This window comes from Polyodon spathula, chromosome 5, assembly GCF_017654505.1.
Source record: "Polyodon spathula isolate WHYD16114869_AA chromosome 5, ASM1765450v1, whole genome shotgun sequence".
NCBI classification, from domain to species: Eukaryota; Metazoa; Chordata; class Actinopteri; order Acipenseriformes; family Polyodontidae; genus Polyodon; species Polyodon spathula.
This window is the reverse complement of record NC_054538.1, coordinates 26,947,878-26,968,160: the sequence shown is the minus strand read 5'-3', so window position 1 is coordinate 26,968,160 and position 20,283 is coordinate 26,947,878. Positions and strand designations below refer to the sequence as shown.

At 38.6% G+C, this 20,283-nt stretch overlaps 1 protein-coding gene across 2 annotated transcripts in view; it reads right to left on the bottom strand.

Moving 5' to 3' along the window:
• Positions 1–20,283, bottom strand: part of LOC121315773 (glycogen phosphorylase, brain form-like) — a 33,874-nt gene that overhangs the window by 6,310 nt on the left and 7,281 nt on the right. For both annotated transcript variants that reach the window (XM_041250160.1, XM_041250161.1), the window contains exons 3-15: positions 17,642–17,720; positions 15,588–15,691; positions 12,916–13,047; positions 12,250–12,361; positions 10,278–10,360; positions 8,700–8,843; positions 6,393–6,485; positions 5,932–6,078; positions 5,240–5,403; positions 2,865–2,979; positions 2,282–2,383; positions 864–1,011; positions 410–468 (exon numbers count right to left, since the gene is read on the bottom strand). In XM_041250160.1, coding sequence (XP_041106094.1) covers positions 410–468; positions 864–1,011; positions 2,282–2,383; positions 2,865–2,979; positions 5,240–5,403; positions 5,932–6,078; positions 6,393–6,485; positions 8,700–8,843; positions 10,278–10,360; positions 12,250–12,361; positions 12,916–13,047; positions 15,588–15,691; positions 17,642–17,720 — 1,482 coding nt within the window. The remainder of the gene's footprint in view (positions 1–409; positions 469–863; positions 1,012–2,281; positions 2,384–2,864; positions 2,980–5,239; positions 5,404–5,931; positions 6,079–6,392; positions 6,486–8,699; positions 8,844–10,277; positions 10,361–12,249; positions 12,362–12,915; positions 13,048–15,587; positions 15,692–17,641; positions 17,721–20,283) is intronic.

The window sequence follows — 20,283 nt, the reverse complement described above, 5'->3', positions numbered from 1 at the left end:
GGAACATCTATGATTAAGAAAACTGCTCACACCAAACAGCAAAACAGCCAAAAAACAGCTTGTGCTCTTAACAACAACAACAGCATTGTCACTCCTCTTTATCAGATTAGTAGACCCCCACCAAGCATGTATAGAACTTGAAGCATATATGGGAGCTACCGTAATTTAGGTCAATAAACCAAAATGCCATCCCTCTTCCTTAATGATAAGGTCCTTTCTGTTTACAAATGAACTCCTGGTGACACGAACAATGGTTAGACAGGGCCTTGCTGTCTGGTACTGTGGGGAAGTAAAAGCGATATAACAGGCAGGCGTAAAACTAAAGAAACTTTTCAGTCGATGACAGACAATTAAAGACACTAATCTCACTGCAATGCTTGCTAGTGAAGCAGCTTATACAGTTGCATACCTTCCCTCCAATCATCACGGTTCTTGGTACATGCTGCTTATTTGGATCTTTCTTGATACCTGAATGAAAAAAAAAGGACATCTGGATTTCACGTCTATCTTTAAAACACAAACCTGTGCTAGGGAGGTAACAACGCAGTTTTAAAATCAATTACCCCACACTACATTTGATACAGTGGAGTTTTCATAGCCTAGAGATAACTGGGTGACCAATCCCTGAGGACAAACAAGGAGGTGAGGGCTGCTACATAGTGTTGTCCCTTCCAGGATGAGCAATGTAAGAAAACAAACACTATATAAAGGGTTAAAGGAAATGAATTGAAAATGCTCAGAAATGTTACCAAACAGTACTTGTAAATACATACATCTTCCAGTAATAAATGGGCAGCTTTATGCTGTTTAATAGATGTCTGACCCCCTTCAATAAGACAGGAAGTGAAGCAGGCTGTGCTTACGGTTGTAGAAAGTGATGATGTGCAAACAGTTCAGCAGCTGCCTCTTGTACTCATGAATTCTCTTCACTTGGATGTCAAAAATAGAATCCAGATTTATTTTCACTTTGTACTCTCCCTCCAAGTAGGCTGAGAATTTCAATTTGTTTTCCTTTAAAAAAAAAAAAAAAAATTAGAATGTGATGGAGTTTCTGTACTGGTTGGAGCTCTGTACCACAATTGTATCCTTGCCGTTGAAGCCTTGTGAAATAGGCTTGATTCTCCTGAAATCATTTATCATCTACCCAGCAGTCCAGACAAGGTGAGTACTTGCTGTTTTTATGCATTAAAAAATCCGAAATACACACTAAACTTTAATTAAATGCGTAAACATAAGCAGCTTGTCTGCCTCCCCTTAAACTTCCACTAACAACTACATCTCCCAGAATACAATGTCTTTAGTTACTAGGAAACTACACAAGAAAAAACAACCCAACAAACATTATCCAATCTCTGGCTAGCCCTGTTGCCTTTGCCCTGTTTGTCTTATGAAGAAAAAGAAAAATTCGAAGCTACACAGGTTGAAGCCTAAACACCCCAGCCAAGCTATAAATCCAACTGAAACCATCGTCAGAGGCAACTGTTAAAAAAATGTTTCCTATGATATTAAACAAACTGTTTTATATCTTTAATTTATGTCCTTATTTTATTTATGTGTATGGCTTTATAGTGCAGTTTTAACATGTTCACTGCATTTAAGAATGTAATGTTAAATAAAAGTAACGTAATTAATTTGTGGTCAGTGTGATACCTCGATAAAATGCGCTATGCCGATAAAGAACCTTGTAGAACACAGGATTACACAGTTTTTATCAATGGCACAAATCAAGAGGCATTTAAAATCAATGAAGTAGCTTTTGGTTATTTAATAGGAGTTGTAAGTTATTATCCACACCACTGAATGCAAATGAATTACTGGTAGTGCTGTTCATTTTATTAAAAATGTTTATTATGCAGGAGCATCAGCTGTTTTAAAAATAAAACAATACATATCGAATTACTGGGGCTAATCTGGAATCCCTATTAGACACACCAAGATTGGGCTAAGTTTTGGCTGGCATACCTGTTTAACCCTTACATCCAGAAAAAAACAACCAGCACTAAATTTTCTAATCCTGTCTTCCTTTCTTAAGACTCAGCTCGGAGTATGAGGACTGAGAGCGTCCACCCTTGAACTTAGCAGCACCTCTAGTTGAATACATTCACACCAGTTCAAACATAACAGAAAGAAAATATCGTCTAACATGACACAATAATCATACTCATGTCTCAAACAAAAAATGCATTAATAAAATGACAACACCTTTGTTAAAACATGCTCTCTCAAGTTTTTATGTTAAAAACCTAGATAGAAGATTCCAGTCAAGTTCACAGAACGTTACCTGTTTCACTTTTGCCACGTCCCTGATGAAGGCGTCATCATCAATGAAGTTCAGCAGCTTCTTCAGCTGGTACAAGTCAGTGAGGAACTCTTCTCCAATTTTCTACACAATCAGCAAGCAGCGATTACTTAAGGTTTATTGGGAATGTATTTCAGATACTTGTAATTAGAAACAGTTACCAAGAACACTTGTGATTAGTTTTTCATGTCACTGTTCGATTACTCTACTTTGTCATTAGCACATTTTTTTAGAAAGGAGAAACACCCCCAATAAAGTTACCAATAACTCAGACTTTTAATTCAAGGCCTTAAATAAAGTATTAAGCTGTTTCTTATTCATTTGAGATGTTTATTTGGTGCTTTTTTCCACACCATTTTAGAATAAATAGCTTTGAGTATGTAGTCCATAGCGTCTATTGTCAAATTGGAATACCTGGTTAATCAAGCCTAAATCCCTCCTAGGATGTAAAATCCCTTCAACTAACCTTATAAACTGTATAACCCAGCAGTAACATCATTGTTCAAGAGATTCACAGTGGGGTAATACTAATACTCTGGATGGTTAGCAAGGAGTGAGTTTGTACCTCAGCAATGACATCAGCGAGTCCAGGATTACACAGCAGCAGCCAGCGCCTTGGAGTGATTCCATTGGTCTTGTTCTGGAACTTCTCTGGCTCAATGTCATAGAAATCTTTAAAACTGACAAGAGAAAAATAAAAGGTTAAAAGTTTCTCAAGAATGTACTGTACAAAATAAAATGGAAAACCACCCAGCATTTATGGAAATGGGCTGTATGTCACATAACTGATGGTACATTCCTGACCAATCACTATTGCTCGCTCCTCTCTTCTCCTCTACTCTCACCTCTGCCAAACGCTCCTAATTCCACTCTATCATTCAGTCTTCTACTAACAAGCCCTGGAAACTTTTCTCTACCTTCTCCTCCCTCCTTAGCCCTCTCCCCCCCTCTTCACCTTCCTCTATCTTGGCTGATGACAGCCTCCTCCTCCAAAATAACACACATCCGCAAACTCTTCAATATCTCACCTCCATCCCCACCCACCCCGTCCTCTGCTCATGCACTCCCCATCACCCTCTGCAACCCCTACTAATCTACCATCCTTCTCCTCTTTCTTCTCCCTCTCTAACTCCGATCTTTCCTCCCTGTTACAGAGCCATAAACCCACCACTTGTGCTCTGGACCCCCTCCCCACTCACCTTTTCCAGGCTGCTGCCCCTCCTTTACTCCCTTTCATTTCCCTGGCTGTTTCCCCTCTGCCTTCAAACAGGCGTGCATCACCCCATCTTAAAAAATTCATCCCTTGATCCATCATCCCTCCAGAACTACCTTCCTGTCTCTCTTCTCCCTTTCCTTTCTATAACCCTTGAGTGAGCATTTCATCGCCAGCTCTCTACTTTCTTGTCAAAACATTCTCTGCTTGAGCCCCTCCATCCTGTTTTGGCCCAGCACACTCCACTGAAACTGCTCTCCTCTGTCCTAATTCTCCTCGACCTCTCTGCTGCCTTTGACACAGTCGACAACTCTATTCTCCGGTCCTCCCTCACTGACCTGGGACTCTCCGGCACTGCTCTTGCCTTGTTCTGCTCCTACCTCTCCAATCATACATACCTGGAGTGGCTCACCCTCTGCCTCTTGCTCTCTTTCAACAGGTGTCCCCCAAGGCTCAGTCTTGGGACCCTTCCTGTTTTCTCTGTACACCGTCTCCCTGTCACTTCTTCCTCAGCAACATATAGAGAAATTGCCCCTTCCTCATCAACCACTCCACACAGCTCCTAGTGCAGGACCTGGTACTGTCCCGCCTTGACTAGTGCAACACAATCCTGGCCAGCCTCTCTGCCTCTGCTACCCGTCCGCTCCAGCTCATCCAAAACTCTGCTGCACGCTACACCGCTCCCTACTATCGCTGCTCACATCCAATTCAAAACTCTTGTACTCGCCTATAGCTGTCTCGACCTTTCTGCTCCATCCTATCTCCAGACTATTATTTCTCCCTATGCCCCCTCCACTCCTCTGCCACCTGCAGATTAACTGTACCCCCCTCTGCTCCCCCACTTCCAGATCCCGCTGCTTCTCCACCCTTGCCCCTCAGTGGTGGAACGACCTACCCACGGATATCAGGACTGCTCAGTCCCTGACCACCTTCCGGCGCCTCCTCAAGATACACCTGTTCAGACAGCATCTGTAAATATGGCACCCAATTCTACCAGTACTTGATCATCTTTCATCATCTTGTACTTGCACTGAACTGCTCCATACTTTGCCGTAGTCTACAACTCTTAATTATAACTATTTCCTGTATCTTGTACTTGATTTTACTCTTATAGGTCTCCATATTCCTGTTTTTGGTAATTGCTCTTATTTGAAATCGTTCTTATCCATTTATCGTAATTACTACGTGCTCTGAATGGAATTTACTCTTATAAGCAAATATTGTTACTTAACTGCTTTTAGTCAAATTCGCTCTTAAATATTTACTGTATTCTTTATTTTGCTCTTATCTGAATTTGATCTTATTTTCTGCTGATATTACTGTACTTTATAACTGCTCTTATCTGTAATATGATATTTTGTAATGTGATATTATGTAACAACCGTAAATCATCCTGGATAAGGGCGTATGCTAAGAAATAATAATAATAATAATAATAATAATAATAATAATGTATTTATATGTACAAGTTGAGTCTCCTTATTGTAAGTCTGTTTCAGTCATACTGGGCAAAAAATCTGATGGGGATCCATTACTTCTCTGCAGATTTACAGGCCTCAACTTCACTGAAGCAACTGGCTCCACTAATCACGCTCACCTGCCCATCCACAATGACTCACACTGAATCAGCGCTGGCTGCTCTTGGTGGCCCTGCACCCCGAGGACACTGTTCTGTCCACCCTAACTGGGATCTAGGGAGAGGGACTCCCTGCCTCTCGCAGACTCACACAGTGTTTTTGACAATCTCAGAGTGAATCCTGGCTACTCCGTTGACAGCGTGGGAGCCGACCACACACAGGTGGGCCATGTTGATCCTCTTGGGGTCTCCCTCCTCGATCAGGGACATCCTTTTCAGCCGGTCCCAGTCCCCGGGGTACATAGCAGAGATCCTCTGCAGAGCAGACAGGTGGAAGTGTTTGTTTAAAAGAATCGTTGTTCCTGAAGAAACTTCATGAACTACTCAAACATATTTCACCTACAGTCCCAATATTCATATATGCTAAATATTTATACAGGCTAAGTTATTTGAATCTGCTTTTCAATGTGTACACATACCCACAACTAATTTTACATATTGATATATAAAATGTTATATATTGTTATGGGCACAAATTAAACTATTATTTAATAATGTTGTTATTGTTACATAACTTGTCACAAACGACTTAGAAACATGATTGAATCCTTAAATGGTGACGATTACACTTTGCAGTACAGACCTTGATAAATCAGACCCATCATTTCTTCTTCCTGGGATGCTTAATTATAATTCAATAGGATTTTTTTTTTTTTTTTAATGAAAAGCTCTAGAAATATTTTAACTGGAACAAACAAGCTTGACATAGATATGTCTCTGCAGACATGTATGTGTGACTGGTCCCTCCTGATCCCTTTCAGCAGGTTCTGCTGTGCTCCTTACATCCAGGTGCCTGCGGTTGATCTCATAAATGATCTCCAGGTGCCTGGGCAGCAGCTTCTCGAACATGTGGACGGACCAGCGCTCCAGGGCCTCGGGCAGCACGGTGTGGTTGGTGTAGGCACAGGTCTGAACCGTCACGTCCCAAGCCTGGGGAGAGGCAAAAACAACTTCACAATATGCAATCTCTAAATATATATATTTACCTGTAGCCCACTTTGAGACATCATGCAGCTAACACAAGCTGACTTTGCCAAATTCCATTCTATATTAAAAATGTCACCTTCGCTTTGCAAGACAATGGAGTTAACTCATCATGATCCTATCATACCTTGTGACTTTAAATTACTGATTAAACCTTGAAATGTTTAGTCATAATTGGCAACACTAGAATTGCTAGGATCACAGTAGCAATGACATATTTGTCTAACAGTGCCAGTGCTGCAGAGAATCTCTTACAGTACCTTCTCCCAGATTAACTTTTCCACGTCCACCAGAATTCTCATGAGCTCAGGTATAGCCAGAGCAGGGTGGGTGTCATTTAGTTGAATAGCCACCTGTAAAGAAAACATAATACATTATTGCATCTTTAATTCAAAACAGATATTCCCCTCTATAAAAAAAAAAAAAAACACAAAACCTCTTTTGTTAAAAGAGTGGCTTTAAATGTCATTTTAATTGCATGTTTACATTGTCCTTACTATCTGATGGTGTTTGCAATCATTCTGATTGGTAGGTTATGTTGTTCCAATATCAAGCTATTTTCATTTTTCTCTAAATCTGGCTTTGACACGCTTTGAGTTTGTCAAAAGAATCCTAGAGGCCAGGACTGACAGAGTTCCTCATTCCATTCAGGGTTTAAAGGTCGCACTGTCACATGATTTGAATGGACAAGGAACAAGGAAAGCTGGTCAAGCTCAAATGAAGTTCAAAGCCAGGTAAAGACAGATTGTGAGAATAAACAGGCTTTTTTATGCCTACAGTATATCGTTTTACAATACTGGGATTGTTTTTCACTTTGCATAAAATGGAGGAGGGGAGGGGTGTGTGTGTATATATATATATATATATATATATATATATATATATATATATATATATATATATATATATGGTCCAAGGCACACACAACACATTGTCAATTAATAATATTCCACAACAGACCAGCAGGAACATTTCCAAATGATTGTTCATTATGTCAAGCATTCCTTATGAAACGTTCTCTTTGGCAGAGAGCAGGGTTATATTTTGTGTTCATTTTCATATGAAGGTGGACTGTGGCTAAATGCATTTGGCTTTGCTGTTCTGTGCCAAAAACCTCATTACTAAAAGGTCAGCAATCATTGAGGTCCAATGCCTTACAAGAATCTCTACAAAAAAAGTGAGCTGAGGGCTTTTTCTCTACAGTCGAATGGAAATGAATTCTGATGTGTTGTTTTCTTTTAGAATTGCAACTGTTTCAATAAATGGGTACTACCCCAGTGTGTAAGGGGGGGGGGGTAATAATAATTGCACAGCCTGCAAAGCCCATATTTATTTTTTTGGGGTCGAAAACGTCCCCTGGTCAACATTGTCAATACCTTTTAGAATTTTGAAAGCTTGAATCAGATTGCTGCTTAGTCTTCTTTGTTCAAGACTGAATAGATTAGCCTGTCTGATTATGAGATGCCTTTCAAACCAGGAATAATCCTGGTCACTCTTCTTTGCACTCTTTCTAGATCAGCAATATAACTTTTGTAGCGAGGTGACCTGAACTGTACAGAATATTCTGGATGAGGTCTTACTAACGCATTGTAAAGTTTTAACATTATTTCCCTTGATTTAAATTCAACACTTTTCACTATATATCCAAGTATTATTTTGGCATTTTTTATAGCTTCCCCACATTGTCTGGATGAAGACATCTCTGAGTCAACATAAATTCCTAGATCTTTTTCATAGATTCTTCAATTTCAGTATCTCTCATATGGTATTTATAATGGACATTTCTATTACCTGTGTGCAGTTCCTTACACTTTTTCTTTTAGTAAATGTCATTTGCCATGTATCTGAATAGTGTCTAGATCATTTTAATGACTTTTGCTGCAGCAGCAGTGTTTGCCATTCCTCCTTTTTTGTGTCATCTGCAAATTTAACAAGTTTGCTTACTATACCAGAGTCTAAGTCATTAATGTAGATTAGGAATAGCAGACGACCTTATCCCTGTGGTACTCCACTGGTTACCTCACTCCATTTTGAGGTTCCTCCACTCCCCAATCCATGTGCATGCATTTCCTTGAATCGCTAATACGTTCAGTTTGAGAATTAATCTTTTATGCAGAACTTTTTCACAATCTTTTTGGATATCTAAATAAACCATGTCATATGCTTTGCAATTATCCATTATCGATGTTGCATCCTCAAAAAAAATCAAGCAGGTTAGTTAGACACAATCTCCCTTTCCTAAAACCAAGCTGACTGTCTCCCAGGATACTGTTACCATATAGGTCATTTTCCATTTTGGATCTTATTATAGTTTCCATAAGTTTACATATAATAGAAGTCATGCTTGTTGCTCTGTAGTTAGCTGCTTCAGTTTTATCTCCTTTTTTGTGTATACCATTAACCAAAAAAATACAATTAATTAGGAACATATTATGTGCACTGGAACGTGTCAGGTATGCAATTAACTGCAATATGTCCTGTAGTAATATTATTGTTCACAATATTACCTAGAACATGTTTTACAAGACTTGGACTAGTTTAACTGAGTGGTGATTAAAGCTGTCCACCTTTTCAGAGAATGTTTCAAACGAAGTCCTGACAGGGTCCCGGCAGCCAAACTTGGAGGACTTGAAACGTCGGATGATGTCCTGCAGAGTGGCAGCAACCACAAAGTATTCCTGTTTCAGACGCAGCTCCTTCCCTTCAAAAAACTGAACACAAGGTCACATTGTCTCCTACTGCTTCTTGAAAACAAGTTTATTGAGAGTCAGATAAACAAATAAACATCTTTGTAACATACTTTTCAAAGATACATGTAAACAAATCTCTTCCCATTTAACAGCACAAGCCAAAGGGATTTTGTAAAGATGCTTCACAGTTTCACAAAGGTAAAAACTTTCTGGATGTTTGGACCAATGAGACAGCTGCTACAAAATAAGTGCTGAGCAATATAACGGATTAACACAAAACAAGACATTATGCTTTGAGATTGCAAGTAAATTCAAAGCTTGTCAAATCCAGGTAAAGCCTGCAGATATATATAATAAAAATAAACACTTTCCAGTATTTGCACCTGTCCTGATCCCATTGTTTGCTAATTACACTGTGATGACTAATCAGTGTTTCATTCACCTAGTCAAACAAAAAAACCAAATACAGACAGTATTTATTGTATGCAACATTTTCTGTCTTCGTACTTGCAGTACATTGTGTGGCTATTACACTTATAAACTGTTTATACCAGTTTTACAACATTGCGATCTGCAGGTTTTGATATTTAGGCATGTTTTAAGAGAGTTCTTCCAACAGGCCTTGTATAACAAGAGGGGAAGCATCAGTATGGTCCAAGTGAAAGAGAGGAAAACAATCACAGAAATAGACCAAGGGCCAGATTTGGTTTCAAATCCTCACCTACTGTTAGCTTTTGAGATTTCAGTTGCTCATTAAAACGTGAAGGCTTATTTGTTACCAGACATAATTTTAGTGACAAGGTAATCATTATGCTAAAAATGCTTAATTGCTAAATGCTACATAGTTAAAACCTTAACAGTTTTATTCCTTTAACAAAAAAGATGTATATATCTATCCCAAGTATTAACTTGGAGGCAGCATATTGTGAAAAAAAGTGAACAAACTGAAACTGGGGGGGAGGGGGCATACATCTGTTACTGTCAATAATACCTTTGCGTTTGATTATAATGATTGTATTTCAGTAAATACAAGCAGAAATGGCCAGAAAACAAATGTACTGCTTATTAACAAAATCGCTATAATCTGATTACCACTCATTTTTTAATGTTCTTTGTTCATACAAGTTGGAACTTGTTTTATTCTCCCCATCTGCTCTGTTCATAGCAAGTTTTAATCTGAGGTAATATTGAAAAGAAACAATTTATTCTATCCAGAAAGGAAAGAAAAGTGCAGAAAGGCTTTTCATCGTTTTGATATTGGTCTGTTTAAAGTACAGAAAGTATAGACTTTAGGAGTTTAGAGCAGAACTGAAGGAGTTGCTCTGTCCTGGAGCTTATGAAACCATTTTCTAAGCAACTGCAGTAGCAGTAGGGGAAGGGTAGTAGCTGAGAAGGGTTCAAGGAACAATATAAACACAATTTCAACTTGAACAACTTGATCAGGTTTATACTCACATTGTCATTGGGGTAGAGCACTCTGGAGATGTTCTCAGCCAGGTTCCTGTCCAGCACAGCCTGGATGTAGTCACCCACGTTGACTGCAAGCCAAAAGGAAAAGTCCAGAGAGTGGGCTATTATATACACTTAAAAAATGTAATTAGCTCCAGTAACCTTTATTGAAAAGTTCGACTTCATATAATATATTGAAACAAATATTGTCTGTGCTGGACATAGCATTCTGCTCAGAGGAAATATTTAACGCTGTGGGGTAAGTTTAACCTACTTGTTCCACAGTGCTAAATATTTGGAAGCAGTAGAAAACAGAAGTTTGTTTACTCTTTTTTTAAAAGCTGGGTCATACAGTGCATGAGGTTAACCAAGTCAGTGTCACAAGGTGGTTCTCAAAGCTTACCACAGAGATATCAACAGAGTAGATATTCAAAAAACTCAATTCCCTTAAGAACTGAAGTGCCCCAAAAGGAACGGAATACTGAAGACAACATTTTATAAATTGCACCAAGATATCTGTGACATGAGGTTGGCAGTGTATTTTTGGGGGTTAATTGAAAGATTCTTTCTTATAAATCACTGTGCAACTGAATCAGGGATTTGGTTCCCAGCCATGTCTTGGGCCTTCATGTTGATTTCCATGCCACATCTTTTCAGTGTGCATAATTTCTTACAATTAAAAATATTGTTGGAAAAAAATCAAAATACTTTGTCTTGCACACTTCACCAATATAATACACTTTTGCTAAACCAGATAGATCTAAAACTCAGAAATACACAGCTGTAATGAATTGTATTAATAGGAATGCAAGTCCATTTGACACACAGGGAACTTGCAAACCAATCTGCACCATCTCCAACACATGGTGTCAGCCAACATCTTCTTGATATGCCAGTCAGATTCCTTCCCAGTAAAACATTGTGCCTAACACAAATAAAGCCATTAGTCTTGGAAAAGAAACAATGAAGCTGACATTAGCGTAATGGCCTTGGTATTTGCTGTTACATACATAGCATGAGCACTAAACTGAAAAACAGTATTTAAAATAACAAAAAAATAAAGCAAAATAATCACTTCAGCTGACTCTTACACCTTATCGTGTTTAATTTCTTTATTGCATGTTCCATGCTCAATTGCTAGTTTGGAAATAATGACTCCCACTGCCTTTGAGACAGTGGAACCACAAATACAAAGGCCTTGGTTTATCTACAGACCTGCCAATGTACAAAAGGGCACCTTGCTTGGGAAACCAGGGGTTATTACTAGTGTGAAGTTTAATTGGAGCCAACTTTACACAAGAATAAACGTGTCACCTTTTGTGTCTCCTTTATTGGCTAATGTTGATATTTAAAGACACTGCAAACAAACCACCATTTGCTATATACACTATGGTCTACCATTGTATCTCTTTAAAGGTTAAAGGGGAAGTGAACACTTACTTTGTAAGCAGTCAGCTACTTATGGGTTTCTATGGGAACCGACCACCACTATTGGGCTAGTGTGACAGCATGGGTTATCACTACAGATTAGACGTAAATCAGAGGGACCATTTACAACACTGCCATTGCGATCACACTACCAAATCAGTCTTAATTTGAGTGGAGAAAAGCAGCTTGTTTTTAGATATGTTTAATGCCTGTGTTCTACTTCTGTTTAGAGGTACCGGCACTCGTGACTGTGTGATGTCTGACCTGTGCCAGTCTGCTGTATGAGAATCATGACTGTTCACATTAGAAATGTTTTGCGTTGTGAGAAAAAAGTTCTGGTAAAAATAAAATGTTCTTCTGGCTTTATGAATAACTAGTTCTCAGAAACTGTGTAGCATAATCCCACTTACATTACAAATAGATATAAACTTACAGTTTTTGAAAACTACAGATTGTAGATTCCAATTCTACAGCTGTAAGGCCACCATGTTCAGGTCTGTAACTGAAACTAACTGGCACAGACCCAGTTATGAGGATAAAAATAACTTACACTCCTGGAGGTTGAAATCATTGGGAGCTTTGGCAGACCAGAGTCTCATGGTGTTGACAGTGTTGTTCTTGTATCCTGGTACTGGGGTATCATAGGGCATGGCAAGCACAATCTGCAACAGATAGAAAGGGGCACAGCTGGTCTCACATACATTCCTTACTTAAGTGACAAAGACTCAAAATAGATGTTACTGGCAAATGCAACACTGATAAAATACCAGGGAATTAAATCTATGACACTGGCATCTAAGATGGCAAGAGTGAGGAAAAGTTTTACATGCACGTACTACTAATGTGCCAGGGTAAGAAATAGGTCACCCACACAAAACAAGCTTGGCAACGGTTTGAAAATGCCTCTCACGTACTGCACAGCACAGATAGTCTTGCTTTTGCAGACAAACACACGTAACAAAGCTGAATGGCAGAGTAACCTCCACTCCGTCCAAGGAACACACACCATAGAATAACGAATATTGGATGTAGATAGTGAACAAGACTCAGCTTGACCAAATTTTCAGGTTTCACTGACATTTTTTCAGAATTTTACAACATGGTTTTGAAACCATATTTTTTTCTAAATGAAAAAATATTCACTGCTTGAGCAACGATATTGGTGAAATTGCATCAAACTTTTATTAGAGAGACCATCAGTAGGTCAGATACTTACTTGTGTGTCAAGCCACTTTGCTCCTTGAGCAGTGTGCTCAACTCTTCCATAAAAATGAACAGGGAGCATGAACTCAGGCCGGGCCTTTTCCCAGGGGTTCCCATAGCGCAGCCAATCATCTGCCTCCTCCACCTGCAATCATAATGGTGGCTCTGTAACATGACTAACATGGCAGGGATACTGTACTATAGCGAGGAAGATTCCACCGAACACCACAGAATCGTCGGGCCCCAGTCTATCCCCACAATAACCTGGGTGTTTCTGTTTTAGGCACAACTGCACACAGGAACCATACATGTCCTCACATTTGTATATGAGTTTCACACAGAATTGATCTGCAATCCCAGTGGAAGCTCAAAGCCATTCACAGCACCGGAAGCCATAACAACTCCCAGGTCACTTTATCAAGTGAAAGTAATAACTGAGTAATGTGGATATTGAATAATCCGGTGTACAAACAAAAATTGAGTCATTTGAGACATTTTTATTGGCAGAAACACATATTGAAACAAAAGTGTTGGAGGAACAGGACACAGGGGCACAATACTGACAATCACCTATTTTGGTAATTGTGTGTACTATAAACCATCAATAAACAGTATATTCTGTGTGTGTGTGTGTGTGTGTGTGTGTGTGTGTGTGTGTGTGTGTGTGTGTGTGTGTGTGTGTGTATATATATATATATATATATATATATATATATATATATATATATATATATATATATATATATATATATATATATATATATATATATATATACACATACATACATACATACAGTGGCTTGTGAAAGTATTGAACCCCCTTGGCATTTTTCCTATTTTGTTGCCTTACAACCTGGAATTAAAATGGATTTTTATTTGGATTTCATGTAATGGACATACAAAAAATAGTCCAAATTGGTGAAGTGAAATGAAAAAAATAACTTGTTTCAAAAAATTCTAAAAAAGAAATAACGGAAAAGTGGTGCGTGCATATGTATTCACCCCCTTTGCTATTAAGCCTCTAAATAAGATCTGGTGCAACCAATTACCTTCAGAAGTCACATAATTAGTTAAATAAAGTCCACCTGTGTGCAATCTAAGTGTCACATGATCTGTCACATGATCTCAGTATATATACACCTGTTCTGAAAGGCCCCAGAGTCTGCAACACCACTAAGCAAGGGGCACCACCAAGCAAGCGGCACCATGAAGACCAAGGAGCTCTCCACAGGTCAGGGACAAAGTTGTGGAGAAGTACAGATCAGGGTTGGGTTATAAAAAAATATCCGAAACTTTGAACATCCCACGGAGCACCATTAAAGCCATTATTAAAAAATGGAAAGAATATGGCACCACAACAAACCTGGCAAGAGAGGGCCGCCCACCAAAACTCACGGACCAGGCAAGGAGGGCATTAATCAGAGAGGCAACAAAGACACCAAAGATAACCCTGAAGGAGCTGCAAAGCTCCACAGCGGAGATTGGAGTATCTGTCCATAGGACCACTTTAAGCCGTACACTCCACAGAGCTGGGCTTTACGGAAGAGTGGCCAGAAAAAAGCCATTGCTTAAAAAAAAAAAATAAGCAAACACATTTGGTGTTCACCAAAAGGCATGTGGGAGACTCCCCAAACATATGGAAGAAGGTACTCTGGTCAGATGAGACTAAAATTGAGCTTTTTGGCCATCAAGCAAAACGCTATGTCTGGCGCAAACCCAACACCTCTTATCACCCCGAGAACACCATCCCCACAGTGAAGCATGGTGGTGGCAGCATCATGCTGTGGGGATGTTTTTCATCAGCAGGGACTGGGAAACTGGTCAGAATTGAAGGAATAATGGATGGCACTAAATACAGGGAAATTTTTGAGGGAAACCTGTTTCAGTCTTCCAGAGATTTGAGACTGGGACGGAGGTTCACCTTCCAGCAGGACAATGACCCTAAGCATACTGCTAAAGCAACAATCGAGTGGTTTAAGGGGAAACATTTAAATGTCTTGGAATGGCCTAGTCAAAGCCCAGACCTCAATCCAATTGAGAATCTGTGGTATGACTTAAAGATTGCTGTACGCCAGGGGAACCCATCCAACTTGAAGGAGCTGGAGCAGTTTTGCCTTGAAGAATGGGCAAAAATCCCAGTGGCTAGATGTGCCAAGCTTATATATACATAAAGAGACTTGTGGCTATAATTGCTGCAAAAGGTGGCTCTACAAAGTATTGACTTTGGGGGGGTGAATAGTTATGCACGCTCAAGTTTTCTGTATTTTTGTCTTATTTCTTGTTTGTTTCACAATAAAAAATATTTTGCATCTTCAAAGTGGTAGGCATGTTGTGTAAATCAAATGATAGAAACCCCCCAAAAATCTATTTTAACTCCAGGTTGTAAGGCAACAAAATAGGAAAAATGCCAAGGGGGGTCAATACTTTCGCAAGCCATTGCACGCACACACACACACACACACGCACACACACGCACACACGCGCACACACACACGACCTAACAATTTAATGCTCGTTGCTTTACACTGAGAACATTAGTTCTTCAATATTAATAGGATCTTTGTTGTTTAACATATCACATTAGAAACAACAAAAAGAATAACACTGATGGAACTGGAGTCCTGAACTGGAATCCTGTGCTGCCAGATCATTTATGTTTTTTTTTTTTTTAATAAATTGACTTACTTGCCAGCCGCTGGAGATCTTTTGGTTGAAAATACCAAACTCATATCGGATACCGTATCCGTAGGCAGCCAGGCCTAAGGATGCCATGGAGTCCAAGAAACAGGCTAAAAAAGGAAAACAATGGATGACTGATTAGGGATCCCACAGAGTATCCCTATGTGAACAAGAAGTACAATGGTGCTGTTTGAATTGAGCATAAGAACACACAAGATGCAACATTTTCTGTATTTATTTATTTATTTGTTTATTTATACTGAACCCCTCTTAATGAACTCAACATGTTGCTTTTCAATGTCACTCCTCTCAGAAAAAAAAAAAAAAGCTTTTTGTATATTTCATAAAGTCAAGCGCTGACTGGCTAAAAAATGTGAGAATGTAAGTCAAATTAAAAGACCCCTTAGTGGTCTGTATTGTATGCAGACTTATCTTATCACGTGGTCACAAAGACATTTTTGGATATTGCATACTGCACATTAAAAAATATCATAAAATATGAAAGTTGCTGACATAATATTCCGGCCACCAAAGGAACACATTAAAATGTTCTTCTGTGCCAGTCTAGAACTTCTTTTAATGTAACAACTGGTGAAACCAAATATACACAAGACAGGAGTATAGCTGGAATACACTCGACCTGTTTAAACCAGAAGTTTAAAAACTATAACATGTTATCAAACAAAACACCTTTCAGTGTTCTCCTTTCATGATTTGAAGTGTACTTAAGTCACAGTGGCCCTGGCTGAATGCCTGAAAGTAAGATTTGTTGCTCTATATCCCACAGTAAATTTGCCAACAAACAAACTTAAGGCTATACATTTAATGAGCTTTATAATGCTTAATCATACTCACCATGCTTTCCAAACCTGTACTCGTTCTGTTTGTTTCAATTTTGTGGTTCTCATTTTACCATAGTATATTGCAGAAAACTTTTAGAAGGGATCACTCTTTCTTGTAAAGAATAGAGTTTTTAATATGATCATTGTGTCCTTTATAAAACCAACCAAGTAATACACATTAAAAGTTCTCAGTCTTCAGCAGGCTCATAAACCCTGTATACTGAGTTAGGGTTCCACAGCAGCCTCATAGCACATTTACAGTGGATAATGAGGCTTCTGATAGAATATAAAGATACAATCAAAAGACTGGATTGAGCCGCTGGATTAACAATTATTCCTTAGTAATGCTTCACTGAAAACAAAATAATCTTTGTCTAGTTTTCCAAATCCTCTGTTAAGGCAAATGTGAAAACAAGCATGGGCACCACTCTTTATCCCCTATTCAGTCCTGATATGGCTTTGCAAAGAGAAATCCATTAAGGGGGACATGCACCCCTGAGGGTGACAAAAGGTATTACTATAATATAGGTAAAAGTCAAATAGCCAGAGAGCTATTGACTACAATTATGCATTTGGCTAAATTGAGTATGCATTGCAAAGAAAGAAAGAAAAGTTATTTTAAGGTGTTCAGCACCCCAAAAATAAAATAATGTGAATTTTTTAGGGGTAGAAATGAAAGGCTGCTATTTCAGAACTGCTACAGTCTGGGTCTACACGGTTTGTGAGCTACTAAATAACGCAGGCAGAGACCCTCAGTCTTGTCTCTACACACAGGGTTAAGCTCCTTGTAACTGTGCTTGAGAAGGGGAGTCAAATGGGAAAAAGCACAATAACTTGTTTATTTTCTTAATCCAGGTTCCAAATACAGTATAACAAAATAGGTAACTGACAGAACACAGTTAAGAACATGCTATACAAATAGAATTACTGTATTTTATTTAATTACAGAAAATGCTGTACATACAACAAAAACAAAGTGCACAGACAGCTTGCCATTTTTTATGAAACGTAAGATCTTTAGGTGACGTCTCTTCAATATCTCCTTTTAATTCCCTCTTAAAAATTAACCATGACCAGTAAATCACAACAAAATAATGGCTTAAAAAACACAATTTTGAAAAAGAATTGTTGATACACAGGGAATCATTGTAAATGTATGCACATTTGTAACATCTGTAATGGCTGACTGGCTCTCCAAACTAAGCCAATATACTTTACCTGCAAGCCGGCCGAGTCCTCCATTCCCGAGCCCCGCATCTTCTTCAATGTCCTCCAGCTCCTCCAAATCCAGACCCAGCTGCAAATGAGAAAGAGAGGAGACGAGTTCAGTGCATGAGAGGGTGAAACCTTCACTATTACAGACAGGCGTGCTTTAACCCTTTTCATTTTAATGTGTTTAATTCATGCGTTTAATCACAGAACCATGACAAGAAATGGAAATGTACTAGAACTGTACCTTCATTTCCAATTCCAGTATGCTACACATTATTTTTTGCTTATACTGTACATCTGATATACTGCATGGACACCAATCCATACACTTTTATTTCCTTATCAGGCATTAGTTTCCTTTTGATAGAAGTGGTTATTGGTTAAAGAAAAAATATACTGTTAACAGACATTGGTGGCAACATATTCATTAGCAACAGTTACAAGAGGCAATATATATTTCTAATATATATATATTCTATATATATATATATATATATAAAGAAGATATATATATATATATATATATATATATATAATATATATATATTATATATAATATTACGTTTTTATACACCGACTTCAATAAAATCACCTATATTGTCTGTTTGTGTGTGTAACCCACAGACACATGGCCCACTGGAACTATAAACTGTGTGGCTGTGGTTGGTCAAAATCAAGTTCTGGACCTGCTTTGGAATTTTCTTGCAACTGTTAGAATTTCAAAAGCTCATGGTTGCTATTGGCAACACTTATGTCAACAGGCCCCACAATTTTGTAACTTCCTTCCAAGGATTTGCATGAAAGATCTGGTTCCCCAGCAACTGATAAAACACTAACTGAATCTGAGGGGGGCACAATTGATTTTCTTGTTTTGCTGGAATTTATTTATATTGATTTCTCAGCCAGTGAAATGCCTGTTTAGCTGAGCCTCAAAGGAATTCACTCAGCCAGCACCAATGGGTTTGCACTTTAGGTTTCCACACAACAAAAGTATATAAACAGTCACCTTCAAAATTATTGGCACCGTTGATAAAGATGAGCAAAAAAGACTGTATAAACTAAACAACACAGGTAATGAGCTATATTAAAATGGTACTTTATTAATGATTCAAGGGAATCACCCAAAATTACACATTTCTCAAATTATAAATTAATTTCCAAAAAAATTAAATGTCACAATTATTGGAACCTTTGTTTTCATACTTTGTGTACCCTCCCCTTGCAAGGATAATGGCACTGAGCCTTTTTCTATAATTTTTTATGAGATTGGAGAACACATTGGAAGGGATGTTAGACCATTCCTCCATACAGTATCTTTTCAGATCCTTGATATCCTTTGGTCAGCACTTATGGACTGCCCTCTTCAATTCAAACCACAGGTTTTCAATAGGATTCAAGTCCGGAGACTGAGATGGACATTGCAAAATGTTGATTTTGTGGTCAATTAACCATTTCTTTGTGGATTTTGATGTATGCCTGGGGTCACTGTCTTGCTGGAAGATCCACTTGTGGCCAAGTTTCAGCCTCCTGGCAGAGGAAACCAGGTTTTTTGCCAAAATGTCCTGGTACTTGGTAGAGTTCATGATGCCGTTGACCTTAACAAGGGTCCCAGGACCAGAGGAAGCAAAACAGCCCCATAACATCAAAGATCCACCACCATATTTTACAGTAGGTATGAGGTTCTTTTCAGCATACACATCCCTCTTTCAATGCCAAACCCACCGCTAGTGTGCGTGGCCAAAGAGCTCTATTTTTGTCTCATCTGACCACAGCACCCGGTTCCAATCCAAGTGCCAATGCCGTTTAGCAAACTCCAGGCGTTTACATTTGTTGGTTGCTCTCAATAAAGGCTTTTCTGGCAACCTTTCCAACTAGGCTATTGGCATGAAGGTGGCGTCTAATTGTTGATTTGATGACTTGGTGACCCCAAGATGCAACCAAGTTCTGTAATTCTTCAACTGTGGCCCTTGGATTCTTCTTTGCCTCCCGAACCATCTTCCTCACTGTGCGTGGGGGCAAGATGCACTTGCGTCCTCTACCAGGCAGATTTACCACTGTTGCACTGGTTTTGAACTTCTTAATTATTGCCCTAATAGTGGTAAGTGGTGTATTTAGGTTTTTAGCTATTTTTTTGTACCCATTGCCTGATTTATGAAGGTCACCAACCATTTGTCTCTTTTCATTTGTGAGTTCTTTGCCTTTCCCCATGGTGATGGATGACAAATGGATTTTACATGTGTGTTACCTCATTTTCATACCCCAGTGAAACAGGAAGCAATGGAAGTTCGTTAAGACTGAGATGTACTTAAAAAAGTAGAATGTTAATGCAGATTTAATTTTGTTTTATTTTATTTAGAAGACTCAGTAGGGGTGCCAATAATTTTGACACTTATCTTTTTGAGAAAAAAAAAAAGATTACTTGTTAAAAATAAATGTTTTTTCTGAGCAATTGTATTAGTATAAAAGAATATAGTTTTCCTATATTTTTTAGCATAAAATATAGCTCATTACCTGTGTTGTTTATTTTATTCAGCCTTTTTTGCTCATCTTTATCAGTACACTATTCTACTAACCCTTTAACACTGGGAAACCAAAAATACAGAGACTGTCAACAGGATGTGGTACAGCACTCTGCAAAATGGCTCCTA